The 14824-nt window shown below is 46.1% G+C and overlaps 1 protein-coding gene across 8 annotated transcripts in view; it reads right to left on the bottom strand.

Annotated features, from left to right (window-relative positions):
• The window catches only part of fat1a (FAT atypical cadherin 1a), a 57470-nt gene that overhangs the window by 24500 nt on the left and 18146 nt on the right, over window positions 1–14824 (bottom strand). For 6 of the 8 annotated variants that reach the window (XR_013628176.1, XR_013628175.1, XM_078793695.1 and 3 more), the window contains exons 4-8: window positions 10080–10141; window positions 6155–6484; window positions 4223–4439; window positions 3934–4002; window positions 1621–1760 (exon numbers count right to left, since the gene is read on the bottom strand). Coding sequence is in view for 6 of the 8 variants with exons in the window: in XM_078793695.1 (XP_078649821.1) it covers window positions 1621–1760; window positions 3934–4002; window positions 4223–4439; window positions 6155–6484; window positions 10080–10141 (818 nt within the window). In the remaining 2 variants the exon portion in view is untranslated. The remainder of the gene's footprint in view (window positions 1–1620; window positions 1761–3933; window positions 4003–4222; window positions 4440–6154; window positions 6485–10079; window positions 10142–14824) is intronic. The other 2 variants (XM_078793697.1, XM_078793696.1) reach the window with 1 other exon arrangement.

Below are 14824 nucleotides of genomic sequence, written 5' to 3' on the forward strand. Positions count from 1 at the left end.
ATATTGCCAGAATAAAGTAAGAATTACACAAAAAAAAAGTTGAAATATATATTTTTTTAATGACAGCAGAAATTTACGAATCAAAGTCAAAATATCAAGAGAAAAAAGAAAAAAAGACAAAATTTTAAACGAGGGAAATGCTCGAATTTTAGTAGCACAGACTTCAGATATTAAAGAAAAATACAGCTTTTTTAGAAAGCCATAATAATATAAGAAACAACCAAAAATAAAGTCAAAATAAATGTAGTTGTAATTTTATAAAAATGACATTGGAGAAAAAGTTGTAATATTCTAATAAAGTGAAAATATTAAGAATGGTATCTTTTCCAGTGTATGTATACATTTGCATAGGCCGGGGCTGCACGAGTGCTGCTGCCGTTCATCGGTCAATAGACGACCCATCGCCACGAGAAAAACTGCACCGAGGCTGAAAACGACCCGGAAAGTGAAGTGCCCGACACACGTGAGCGCAAGTGTGGCGTGAAAGCTCGGACTTCAAACGACAGGAGCGTTTAAGTTCATGGCGAATGCTCCCAGGGTGAAAAAAACCATCCCGGCTGTGAAAATAGCTTAAAAGTCCAAATGAAAGGACGCGCTGCTGCTACCGCCGCCGCCGCCGCCGCCGCCGCCGCCGCCGCTTCTTTCTCCGCAGCTCGGACGGCTCTCCGCGCTTCATCTGAGGCGGCTGGAGCGGCGAATACAAGCCGCATGATGAAAGGCTGCATTCATAGCCGGCGACAACAAATGGGATTCTCACTCGCGGCCTCGCTCCGCCGAAGCTGCCTCCTCCTCCTCCTCCCCCCCTCCTCCCCTTTGAGGACAAAAGGACGGCAAACCTTTGGAGCCGCTGCGGCGTCGTGTCGTATACACCCGACCAAAGCCGCCATGGAGAAACATGCTGAAATCTCACGGACAAGGCGTGACCGTGTGAACGGAAACAAAGCGCTTCAACGCAAAGTGGAGAAACGTACATTTCCATACCAAAATACACAATTCCAGGGTCCAACTGTGGCCCCATACGGTCTGATTTCAACATTATTAACTACCATACACGGCTAAAAAGAAGCTAGCCTGTCTCAAAAGTTGGCTGTGGCTGTAGGCAACCTCCTCCAGCCACATATTAATAGAACATTTTTGAACTGATGGCACAGAAAACCTGTTTAAAACATTATTAGAGCCTTCTGGACATGAAATAGCACCCCTATAGTCGCCTTTACACTCCTATTACCCAATACAGTAGCGATAAATATCATAGAAAATAGACATAATAATAGAATAGACGTCGGTTGGTTTTCCATGGCTTGGAAGGTTAGATTGGCAGGCAATGGAAGGTCAAACGTCCTCGTCCATCGTGATTATTTGTGTTTGGCGCTAATCAGAGCAGGTGAAATGTTAGCATTAGCAGGCACTCCTATTCCTTCTAATTGGTCATCAAACCAGCGCTGATGAACCGCCATAGCAAATCACATGAGGCCGTGCCACGAAACCATCATGGCCTCATTATCATCATCATCATCATCATCACCCGCCAACTGACGCCAAAGGCGGCGTCACTCATTGCTCGCCCATTTCCTCTCCTCATCAGCCCCCCCCCCACGGCGTGGCGAGTGTTTCAATTACCTGGGTGCTGACGGTCCGCGTCCCGTCCGTGGCTTCCACCGTCAGGTTGTAATTTGATTTCTGCTCGGCGTCCAGCGGCCGCGCCACGATGAGGGTCCCGCTGGCCTTGCCCACGTCAAAGCGGCTGTCATAATTCCCACCTGCGGGTTTTGTTGTTTTTGGGAAGCAAAGAGCAAAGGATGAGTGACGGAGTCGTGGCTCAGTGGAGGAGTTTGAACACCAACACAAACAACACTTTAGCGCTCTATCATGAAAGATGGCCGCTTGACAGTCCAACAGGGGTGTCCAAACACCGGCCAGCTTGGTTTTTATTGGGCCGTTCATTCAGAATGAGAAAAGCCCAGGACCAGAAATCCAGCTAATATTAGGGTAGCTACTTGCTTCACCATTATTACCACGGCTAGCGGGGGCAAACACTATGGAACATCCATAAGCTACAAACAGCCAGGCTACCAGGTAGTTAGCCAAGCTACGAGGCTACCAAGTAGTTAGCCAGGCTACTAGGTAGTTAGCCAAGCTGCCAGTTACCTAAGCTGCCAGGCTACCACATAATTAGTAAGGCTATCAGGTGGTTAGTGGTGGTTAGCCCGGCTACCAGGTAGTTAGCCAAGCTACAAGGCTACCAGGTGGTTAGCCCGACTACCAGGTAGTTAGCCAAGCTACGAGGCTACCAAGTAGTTAGCCAGGCTACCAGGTAGTTAGCCAAGCTGCCAGGCTACCACATAGTTAGTAAGGCTATCAGGTGGTTAGCCCGGCTACCAGGTAGTTAGCCAAGCTACAAGGCTACCAGGTGGTTAGCCATGCTACCATGTAGTTAGCCAAGCTACGAGGCTACCAGGTGGTTAGCCAGGCTACCAGGTAATTAGCCAAGCTGCCAGGCTACAAAATAATTAGCCAGGCTACCACGTGATTAGCCAAGTTACCAGGTAGTTACCCAAGCTGCCAGGCTACCAGGTGGTTAGCCCAGCTAGTTAGCCAAGCTAACACTTAGTTACCCAAACTAGCTACCAGGTAGTTAGCCAAGCTACGAGGCTACCAGGTGGTTAGCCAGGCTAGCAAGAAGTTGGCGTGGCTAACTTCTGTTTTGTTTTGCGAGTTTTTGTGTGTTTTTCGGATTTGTTTTTTGTTCCTGTTTCTCAGTTTGCTGCATTGTTCCTGTTGTGTTTTTTTTTTTTTTACGATGTTTTATTTTGGATCATTCCTGTGTTTGGATGTTACCGCGTGTCTGTCCCAGTTGGCCGGCGGAGGTTTTGTTCTTAAAATACCCTCAAGTGTCTACCCTCATGTCTCCTCACACACCAGATGGGATTTAGCATATTTGACAAAAAGGTGAAGAACAATGAAAGGTTGGGCCACCCCTGCTTTCCACACAAACAACAACAACACCAACAACAACACCAACAACAACAACAACACCCACACAGGTCATGAAACAGCAAGAAGCTTAAAATCCGTTTTCCCTGACAAAGACTAAAAAAAAGTTGTTTTGGACATTTCTTGACATGACAATGACAAACATGACAATGCTCAACAAAAACAGTTGCTGTGAAAATGTGGAAGTGATCGCTGACGACGTGTGTACTGGAACCAAATGGCGTTGACGAGATGTCACCATGATGCTAGCTATGCAGAGTTAGCATTGAAACAGGAGTTCGCAACGTTCGGCTCGAAATACTCGTGTTCCCCACGGCTAAAACACACACGAAGATAACTGACAGCTAGGTGGCGTTAAACGTGACTCTGAAAGGCTGCCATGGAAACAGGAGTTAAGAACATTCAAGTATCAGAAGTTATCAAAAATAATTCTTGATTGGGAATTTGAAAGGAAACGTTGTTAAAGGGCCTTTCTCATGTCAACAACAATGGCGGCGGCTAACGTCCTAGCATAAACCGCTGATGTATTTGTGTATCTAATTCAGTAAATAAGTAAAAAAAAAAAAAACAAGGACCCCCAGGCTGCACTTTGGACACCCTGATTGAGACCTTAAAGGGTAAAAAGTATGGAACATCTTTGGGATGAACGACTTCCAGCTGTACGTTTGCATAGCGCTTGGTGAAAGTGCGACGTCGCCAACTACTAGCCTGGCGTGCAAACGCCATTTTGGGTGATTTTGGTCAGGAAATTCCGTGTTTGTGTCGCATCGTCGTCGCGGTGACGGCAAGGTGGAACATCACAGAAGAGAATTAGAACGTAAAAGAACATGAGAATGTCTGAAGTGGGGGGGGGTCCCAGTATCAAGGCAGCGACATGGGGATGATTCTGTCACACAGCAAGGCCTCTATTGATTTTGGGGAGCGGTTGACAGCAGCTACCTTCTGCTGTACAGTTGTGGTCGCAAGCCATCTGAAGGATGTAAAACATCTCCGTATCCTCTGTGCCGGCTTCACAAATCCGAGCAAACACAGAGTGGCGGAAAGGGAAAGATAAAAAGCGCAAAGAGAGAGAGAGAAGAAAAAGACGTGTCAGTCATTGATCAAGAGGGGTGGGGGGTGGGGGGGGAGAAGCCAGGCAAGGATTTTCAAGGTCAGATCAATAGAAGCAGAAAAGACTCCAGAAAGTGAGGTTAGCGCCGAGCAGCTTCCTGTTTGGCGGCGAGCGTACCTGTGATCTCGAACCACACGGGGACGTCGCTGGACTCGGTGGCCACCACGCCCACCATGTGCGCCACGGGGTCGCTCTCCATCACCGAGAAGGAGAAGGGCGACTCCTCAAAGAGAAGCGGGGATGCGTCGGGCGGCACCTCGGGCTTGGGGATCCACTCGATGTGAAGGCGACACGTGGACGACTTCTGGGGGCGCCCGTTGTCCACGGCTTTGATCTTTGGAGAGAGAACACGGCGGAACGTGAGGAGATGCTAGTCTTTAGGATTTTATTCTCATAATATTTACATTTTATTCTCCTAAAATCACAAGTTAACCCTTAGATGCCCGAGTGACTGGACCCTACACTCTTCCATAAGTGGCTCAAAAATCACCCATGCTAGAATCAATGCCTTTTTTGGTTAGGAATAATCACTTGTATGATATTTAGTATTATATTTAGGAGTTGATAAGAATCAAAGGTGCCTATTGGATTTCATAGAAAATACATGCAGGTCATTTTTGACCCACTTATGGAAGGTTGGGGTAGTAACACAAAAACTACAATTTCTTAAAAAGTATAAAAGTATAAATATATATGTAAGTTAAAAATGTGAATGGCATAATATCAAAAACATGTTTTTTAGGAATACCTGGAAATTAAATTGAACTATAACCACTGTGTTCCTCATAAGATTACGTTTTTTTAAATAGATAATTTTCTTGAATATTTCAACTTTATGCGATGAAAGACTCCAACCTGACATTTTCAATGACAAAAAAGCCATTGTGCGGCACCCCCCGCCCCCTCCCCTTTTGGGATTTAACCCCTCAATTACTGTTGTGAAAGAGGTCGCGCTACAACATTGTTACAAAAAGCCCCCATTATGCCGCCCCCCTCCTGGCAACAAGCAAAGGTAATGCCGTGCCGCCCTGCTGGGGTCCCCCTCCCAATACAGAGTCCCGTATCTGGAAAGCGGCACCATTCCACGGAATGGTTCCACTCCTTCCAGATTCTTAGTCATAGCCCAAGTTATGAATCAATATTCAGGTGCACAATAAAAAAAATTGACATTTCACGCAATTTCTCCTATTGCTGAGGTTTAAGCAGGCAACATTGTGCAAAACACAGAATCCCAATGACCCCCCAATAAGACTGGAAATAGTCCACCAAGTCATAGAAATGCAGTAGTACTGCAAAATACAACTTATCATTGAAGGTATGTGATTGCTGCTCTTGCAAGAAGTGAATGTGGATCCCCAAAAAAACCTGGAAATACTCTACCATGTCACAGAAATTGCAGCAATAGCAGAATACAACCATCATTTGGTTATTTAATGATGCGATCGCTCCTCTTGGTGGATGGATGGAACTAATGACAGCTCCAACCTTGCACAAAATCATCACAATGACCCCAAGTAAGGCCAAAATAGTCCACAAAATAATGGAAATGATAGCAGGACCATAGAAGAATGAGTCCTGTCATTATGCAATTGCTCCTCTCGCATGGAATTGACAATAGCAGAATATAACCATCATTTAATGATCGATCAGTGCCAACCTTGCACTAAATAACCACAATAACCCAGAAGAAGACCAGAAATAGTCCAAAAAGTCATAGAAATTGTAGGGATAGCAGAGTACCGTACATTTAATGACGCTTTCACTCCTCTTGGAAATGAGTAACCGTGCCAACCTTAAAGAAAATAATCCCAAAAATGACCCCAAATAAGACCAGAACTATTCCATAAAGTCATAGAAGCTGGGCATTGAAAATAAAGCCTAGAACTAGTCCAGGGACTCTAGAAGCTGCAGCAGCAGCACATAGGACGCCATCAACCAGGAATAGAAATATTCCACCAAGTGCTGGACTGACTTAGCGCTCCCCGAGAGAATCTCACGGCGAGGCCAGCGAGGATTCCTCACATGATTGAAAATAAATGAAAAACTCACCGTGAGAATATCGTACTCCCCCGCTGACGAGAACTTCTTAGACGACACCAGGCCCGTCTTGGGCTCGATGAAGAACTTCCCGTGCTCGTCGCCTTCCTCGATGCTGTAGGAGATCTCTGCGTTGGCGCCCTCGTCGCGGTCGGATGCGATGACCCGGTACACGGGGTCCCGCCTGGCCGGCCGCTCCTTCTCCGGGCGCTCGCGCTCGGGCAGTTTTATTTTGTAGATCTTCTCCAGGAAGAGCGGACGGTTGTCATTTTCGTCCAGGACGCGCACGATGACGCGGACGGTGGTGGACTTGGCGGGGACGCCGTGGTCGCTGATGGTAATCTGAAGGGATGAAGACGGAAGAGGAGAACGTGGAGATATGTTAGAGACCTGGGGTGTCCAACATCTGGCGGGCAACAAAGACTTTCAATGTTGACATGACAACCTATGTGAGTGTGAATGGTTGTTTGTCTATATGTGCCCTGTGATTGGCTGGCCACCAGTCCAGAGTGGACCCCGCCTCTCGCCCCAAGACAGCTGGGATAGGTTCCAGCACCCCCACGACCATTGTGAAGATAAGCAGTATAACATGAATGAATGAATGAAACTGAGCAGGAGGGGATAGAAAAGAAGAAAAAGAAAACCCAAGGCTAGCCTCCAAGCTGTGGAATGAGCAGATTATGCACTTCCCAGCATGCTTTGCTGTAGTTAAATGGATCATTTTTGACTGTTGAATGCCTTCTACCAAATGTCAAAGTGGCCTGCGGCATGCAGATGGAAGAAGTTTGAACACCCCCCGACTGATTACGCCACCTAAAAATTCCCGGCCTCTTTGGACATTTGAACACACCGTGAGCACAAGGTGTTGGAAGAACGCCCACACACGTGACGCGTTTTTAAGCTTCCGGTGTGGCAAGGGCAGAACAAACGTCGGCGTCATTAAAAACCATCTGCTGAGCGCCGCCCATAAAGACGGCGAAGAGCCGTCACGCAACATTCGCTGGCGTCATTTCAATTACGCTCCTAATGTGTTTTTAGACTATTTCATTCTATTGCCACGTCTGCAGATGTCCGCCGCAATACGCACCGGCGCCGTTAATTAGACTGCGGGAAGCAAAATGTCTCTCTGAAGGAGGCTTGGTTCCTCTTCCAGCACTGCGCCATCGTGTCCGACTAGTATAGAGGCTGGAATCTTCCTTACAATTATTCATCAACTTGGCTTAAATATGGTAGATATTCTTCGGAATCACAAATGTTACATTTGTAGTTGATGGCGCTAGCTATGATGACCTAGCTCTCGCTGCTTAGTCTCCTTTCCGGAAGTGACATCACCAGGGTGATCACCAGGGTGACACCTCTCACCTACAGCACATAAAACAAACGCTTCTCCAGGTAGATGGTAGACTTGGTTCACTATGTTTTTCATCAAAATAGCAGCCATGCTAAAATGTTGAGTTGCTGCTGGATGTTCATGATGTCGGAGTGATACTCTAAGTTTCTTTTCTTTTCCAAAAGAGGAAAATTTAACACAAAAATGGATGAAACAAGTGCAGACTGTGAGGGACGGATGGACGCCTACCTGGAGGTCTGGTCTTCGCAGTGATCATTTCACTGGTGACTGCTATGAAGGATTTGGACTGAAAGTATGCTAGAAATGCGTTTTGGATGCTATTCACAGGACAAAGAAGACATCTTATATAAACATCTTTTCACAGCAATATGTATCTTGGGGGGGGGGGGCAGCAGCAACATCAATCAGATTATAAAGATCACTTTACGCTCAGGCCGCATATTTTAGCATGCGCCTTATGGTGCGGAAAATATGCTAACTTTTTAAAAAGATAATTACTAAGAATGTATAAGAATGCTACAGTACATTACCCCCCCACCCCCACCCCCACTCCGTCTCTTCCAGATTCCTCTGCATGTCCAGGCATGTCCCACATTGCCTTCATTCACCCCCCCCAACCCACTCTGGCCTTTCTGCTATCTGTCTCTTACACCCCCCCCAAGCCCAGCCCCCACCACAGACGTCTGTGTCGTTGTAAAAGCCGAAGGCCCCCTGGGTCCCAGTAAGCCCCCACCACCTACGACCCCTGCCACCAGCGACAACCCCCTGATGGCATTTGGTGCAAACAATGCCCCCACCCCCCCACCCTAATTGCTCCACATGGTCCCAATGGCTGCACGTGCATGTTGGCTATCTTCAGCGAGCTAGCTTAGTGGCAAAACAATGCGGGGGCACTTTGCCGTGATTGCACCCCCTCCATGCACGCGCACGTGCACGTGCTAGCATTCCTCTTCTTCAGCCAGCTGCCCTCGGGACACACTGCTAGCTAGGGGTGTTTTATGAGTGTAACCCCCCCCCCCACCACCCATGGAAAGTGCAGACTGTGATAATAGCTTCCGGATTCCACATAAGCATCACATGCCAAAACAAGAAAACACCTTACATCGCCATGGCAACGCCACCTTGTAACAGGGTGTTGCCTAATGTGATATGATTGGCAACATGACTGCACTCAACCTTTCGGTCTTGGGACAAGGACCTTATTGGTAGTTACATATGCAGTACTTCCTACCAGTACCTGGAGTACGCTTCTACCACTTCTATTACTTCTACCACTTCTATCACACTTCTAGCACTTCAACATCACTTCTATCACTTTTATTACTTCTACCACTTCTACCACATCAACATCACTTATAGCACTTCCATCACACTTCTACCACACTTCTACCACACTTCCATCACTTCTATCATGTCTATTACTTCTACCACTTCTATCACATCAACATCACTTCTATCACTTTTATTACTTCTACCACACTTCTATCACGTCTATCACTTCTACCACTTCTATCACTTTTATTACTTCTACCACACTTCTATCACGTCTATCACTTCTACCACTTCTATCACTTTTATTACTTCTACCACACTTCCATCACTTCGATCACATTCATAACACTTCTACCACTTCTGTCACACTTCTAGCACTTCGACCACCTCTACCACGTCTATTACTTCTACCACTTTTACCACACTTCCATCACACTTCTACCACATCGACATCATTTCTATTACACTACCACTTCTACCACCTGTATCACTTCTATAACATTAACTTCACGTTGTCATCAAAGCCAGGACTACGGGAGGCCTCGGTCTAAGGATCTCTTTGGACAACAAGACTAAAAAAAGAAAATGGAAGTGGAACATCTGCAGTAGTTTGAGAAGAGGAAATACAAATATTAGAAATATAGAGAAAAAAGTAATTATTAGTTATTTTAGTTGTCAAAATATTAACACTGGCAAGACCTTTTTTTAAAAAAAGTCATATTGTGAAAAAGAAATGAAGTTGGAAAATTAGGTTGCAGATATGGAATAAAGTCAAGAAGAAACAACAGAAAAGGAGATTCAAGTCAAAATATGAGGAGAAAATCATTTCGGTTTTAGATGAATCAATTCCTAATTTGGTGAGGAAAAATGATGTCATTTTAGTAGCATAGAGTTAATTAATATTAACCAAAAACTCTAAGATTATTTATGAAGAAAGATGATATGTTTGGAAAATGATAAGGAACAAGACAATGATGCCACGATGCCACGATGGCCACGAAATCAGATCCAGTGATGAAAAGTATCCCTGCTCTGGCACCAGATGTACTGGGATTAACTGGCGAGCACTTAATGACTGTAATTAAAAGCCCGGGAAAGGCAATTAAAAAAAGGCCCCATTACCAACCCCGGCTTGTGCGGCGAGAGGGCGGGGCTCCAACGCAAGTGGAGGTCAATTAAAAGCCACACGTTTAAAACATTGCGGCTTCCTGTTCCTGCTCTTCAAAAGGATGGGAGAGGTCTCACTCTCCATCCCGGGAACACATGACATCCATCCCAAATGGCTTCCTTTTCAAAATAAAAGCGGGTGCTTACCTCGAGAATGTGCTCGTCTTGCTGCTCCCTGTCCAACTTCCTGGACGTGGTGGTCACCAGACCTGCAGGACACGAGCAGCGTTAAACTCCGTTCAGTAAACGTTAAACATTCATTCCTAAATCATTCCCAAAAATTTGGATTGGTCAATGTTGATATTGCCTGAAGGAGCCCTATGGTAAACAGGAGTTCAGGACATTCAGGGATGGTTGACGGTCTCCATGGACGGTACTTGCAAGGCCCATGAAGAAATATTATTGTCAACATTCTTTTGAGACCACTTTTCCATCAAATTTATTTTTTACTTCTTCCAATGAAAGAACAGCTGCGGGCCGCAAATGGCCCCCACCCCGCACTTTGGAGCTCCCCTGGTTTACAGCAAGTATTAGTCAAGGTGCCGGTGCTTGTAGCCAACTGTGGAAATAACTCCCGGCGAGTTCTCGCCATTCTTCGGGGCGGCGCACCAACTGCCAGAAGGGTCACTGATGCTAGCTCGCACACGTGAAATTTAGCAAAGTCCCGCAAAGACGAGGCCCAAATAGCTTCCAGCTCGGCTCGGCTTTCGGCTTGGCTAGCGTTTCATTCCTGTTATGCAAGCTGAAGCAACAGACCGACATGGAAAACCACGCCACGCTGGTCGCAGTCGGAGAACGAGGCACAAGAACACAAGAACATCCTGTGGTTGCTTTCGTTAGCTAGCTAAATACCAATGGTACCCTGCCAACTAAAAGGCTAACGACAAACAAAGAATGGATACATATGCCGTAGTTTCTATGGTTTCTCTTTGGAGTCAAAGTGCTAACCACCCCCCCCCCCCCCTCCTCACGATGCCAATGGTTCATTCCGGCCGCAAAACTGCCGCCAACGCCTCCATGGTGGCATTGATTCCACTTGGACACCGTTGTGGCATCAGTAGCATCAGCCTCTTGGCCGAGGATGCTTCCGCATGGTCATGGAAGGATGAAGGATGGAACCAGCAACCTTCAGGTTGGGAGACCACAGTCCACCAGAGGATCTCTTAGACCTGGTTAGACTTAGTTTGTGTTCAAAAGAACCTGAAAAGGTCTTCATGGATTTGGGTGGCATTTTCAGGGATTGTCAGAAATGGAATATGGAAGTGATTTTGGGGTGATCAGGAACGCCATCTGGATCCTGGAGTTTTTTTAAAAAGGAGTCTAACATTTTCAGCCAATTATCCAAAACTGATGCAAATTTTTATTTTGGTGTGAATAACAATATGGGGGGGGGGCTGTTCATGTGTCAGTCACATTCAACTGCCTAATTATGGTCAGAGTGCAGGCTGCCGATTGCAGAAAGCAAATTTGGCACTCTGGGAATTTTTGGCGGTGGCGTTGAAGTCAACAATACAGTTAAAGGAATTATTGTAGTTACTGCAGTTGAAACGCATCCCGATATTCCATTCCCTCTTCCAGGCATTGAAGAACTACACTGAAGAAAGAAGGCTGCTGGAATCAGTTTTTCCATGACTGCTTTTTTTAGGGAATTTGGTACTTCCGCATACATACGCCCCTAAAGTGTAAGTAGTGTTCATGTCCAAATCACCACGCTCCGACCCCCCCCTTTCCTGGTAGCGTGGTTAATATGCAACTCAGGTGGTGTAGATGGAGGGTAGTTGAGGCTTTTTGGCCGATGGGTAAATTCCCAGCTGCCTCTGTTTCGCCGCTTAGGATGCAGAGAAACGAGAAAGACGCGTGTGTTTTTGTCTCACATTAGCATTGTGGATGACGGGCATAACAAAAAAAATGTTTAGCTCAAATGTTGGTGTGAAACCAAACCAAATCACAGAGAAACGGGGGTGTTCCAAGTGTGAGATTTGCCTGGATTTCGCAGGGTTAAACCAAATGCTAAGGAAAACAAGCAGCGCTGGCATTCACCATTCATAAACACGGGATGGTTAGCGAACGTACGCGTTATAAGCAGCTTCCCGTCCCGCCTGCCAGCGTATAATTGCAAGGCTCGCAGGGACATCGAACACACCGAGAGGAGCAGGCAAGCTGGGACCGCACCAGAGCGGCCCGGCCGCCACGCGGCTGCCCGATTAGCATAAAAAGCAAAGGATTTCCGAAACCCCAAAGCCACCGGTGGCGCACATGCCGGCAGCGAGGAGACGGGGGCCACAACTTACAGAGGCCCGAAATAGTCCTGCTCAACGGCACTGCAATTAGGAAACAGAAGACAGCCACTTAGGCGGCGTACTCGCACATGCTTTCCTCTCCTCTTCTGCTGGCCCTTTTTCATCCCGCACACCGCCGCTGATTTATATTCTAGGAAAACAAACCCTACCCTCAACACTGTGGACAGTGCAACCTGAAAGTGTGATGACTACCATAGAACAGGAAGTGAGTTGCACCAAACACATTTTAATTTTAACAGACAAATACATGCTAAAGAATGTCTAACACATTATAGCAGTACCTAGAAAGGCCACTAGGGTGGTAGCGTCACTATGCAAACACTTTACTGGTCTCACTCCGTTCATCCCCTTAGTGCGTTTGTTTTTTCAATTCCTAACAAAATACAGCCACAATGGAACTTTGCTACTACACATGCTAACGCTAGTACTGCTGCGTTAGCTGACAAATAGAAAGACTGTCACATTGAAAAGTCAACAAAAAGAAACCATTATTCCCCGAACCAACATGGCCGACCCCCATCAATCACATAATGTGATTGGAATATTAAAATAAAATGGTGAACTACTCAAAGGGTGTGATGTGTTTACTTGTCTTTTAGTCGGGATAAATGACATCAGTGTCATGCCGAATAACACTTTCTTTGAAGTCAATGACGGCGTGATGTGTTCATGCAACGATGGAAAAATCGTTGGTCGACTTTGACCAAGATTTCACTTCGCCACTTAAAATGGGCGTGTCTCCCTAAAGGGTTGCGTGTTTCTACGTCACTTTACGGATGAGACCCCTGATCTTTTTGGCGGCACATCCTCAGACCGACCATCAAAGTCGCCATGCCCCGCCCACATGCCGTTTCCCTTTAAGGCGCCCAAAAATGGGAAACTACTACCCCAGCTCAGGCTGCGGCCTCCATGCTGTTATTTTCTACTATGAAAAACATATGAAAGCCAAGCTTTTTGGTTATGATCAAATATAGAAGCGCTGCAAAAAAACATTGTGTGGACTGAGTGGAGATATTTTAGGTCCTGATTTACTGCCTTCTCTTGCTTTTGTTTGTTCCCTTTCTGGACGCAGCGCATGGGCCGGCCCCCAAACTGCGGTTGCTGCCCGTGAGGAAGGACACGGTTACGCCGACGGACCTCCAGTCAAAGCGCTAGAAAAAGCAACTGCTGAATGCTGAGCACATCTCAGCGTGAGATCACCACATACTTAAGCAATATGCTGGATCGCCGCGTATTCGCCAGTCAGCGTTCCCAGCATGGCGTTCCTAGTTCCTGGTTCCGTTCAGCCCCTAACGCCTCAGAACTTGTGAACGCACACCAATGTATGGACGGTAGGTCATTCCGCCCCAGAAGGAACGTGGAAGGGACCGCCCACCAGGTCAAAGGTTAGACTTTAGGGCTGAAATATGATTCATCAACTTTGCTTCAATGCTAAATATTGTTTATAATTATATTACAACACTCCTAGAACAGCATCACAAAGGTTTTCCCAGGAGGGCCACATCCTGAAAAATGAATAAAATGTCACCATATCATATCAATATTAGCATAATATTTCAATCCAGAACAATTCAATTTAATGCGACTAAAATGACGTGATTTTTCCTCGTAATATTCCAAGTTTGCTCTGGTAAAATTGTTTTTTTCTTCTCTTCACATTTTACTTTAGTGTCGTAAATTTTTATTTTTTTGTAATATTTACGGAGCAGGAGGGGATAGAAAAGAAAAAAGTGAAAAAGTTATTCCCAGAACATAACTTTTCCCCAACCTAATTTGCCAGAAATTAGTTTCTCATAATATGTATATTATGATTTGAAAAAATTTATTTTCTTTGTCCTTATAGGTTTGTGCTACTAAAATGTTGTTTTTCTTCATTCTTGTAAAACTGCTACTATTTTTTTTCTCTTAATATTTTGACATATTATTTTTCGTTTTGTTAAATTCTATTTTGGATGTGCTTTGGACAAACGGCCGGTGTAGTCAACGTTAGAGAAAATGTTGAGCTAAACGTTAGCTTGGCTGCTACCGACCTTCCAAATGCTAGCACCGCGTGAATGCATGTCAACGGCACGGAGTCCTCGCTTCGTCCAACATGTCCACCATAAGATCGTCTGCCACAGGATGTGCGGCCAACCCCAACATCTAAGCACCCGTTCCACTTGAAGACCACACTTTCATCTATTTCAACTCATCCTCCTCAAAACCTTTGACTTCCATATTGCTTTATTTGTCTGAAAATGACTACTTGCGAGAAACAGGAATAGTCTTTCGCATGTCAGTGCGGCCGATGGTCCATCGCCGCCTGAAAAGTTAAGACTCTGTCAAATGATTGGTTGGGACGCCAAGGACGTCCGCCCTTCCAACACACCAGGCCTTTGTCCCCGAAGCACAGATGCGCGCTCGCACAAAAGGCGTCCAGAGGCGTGGGCTGCGCCGGGTTGACAGTAATTACAGCTGTGGCTTTTGGATGGAGAAGGCGGTGGGGGGGGTGGAAGGAGCTGTGAAGCATGTCCTTCAAGACTCGGTCCGCTGGCTCCAAAAGGGAGGCTGCGGGGAGTTAAAGAGTTCAGGACGTGGTTGGGTTGCTGCTCG

Source organism: Doryrhamphus excisus, linkage group LG9 (genome assembly GCF_037039965.1).
Source record: "Doryrhamphus excisus strain RoL-2023G ecotype Guam linkage group LG9, RoL_Dexc_Guam_v1.1, whole genome shotgun sequence".
NCBI classification, from domain to species: domain Eukaryota; kingdom Metazoa; phylum Chordata; class Actinopteri; order Syngnathiformes; family Syngnathidae; genus Doryrhamphus; species Doryrhamphus excisus.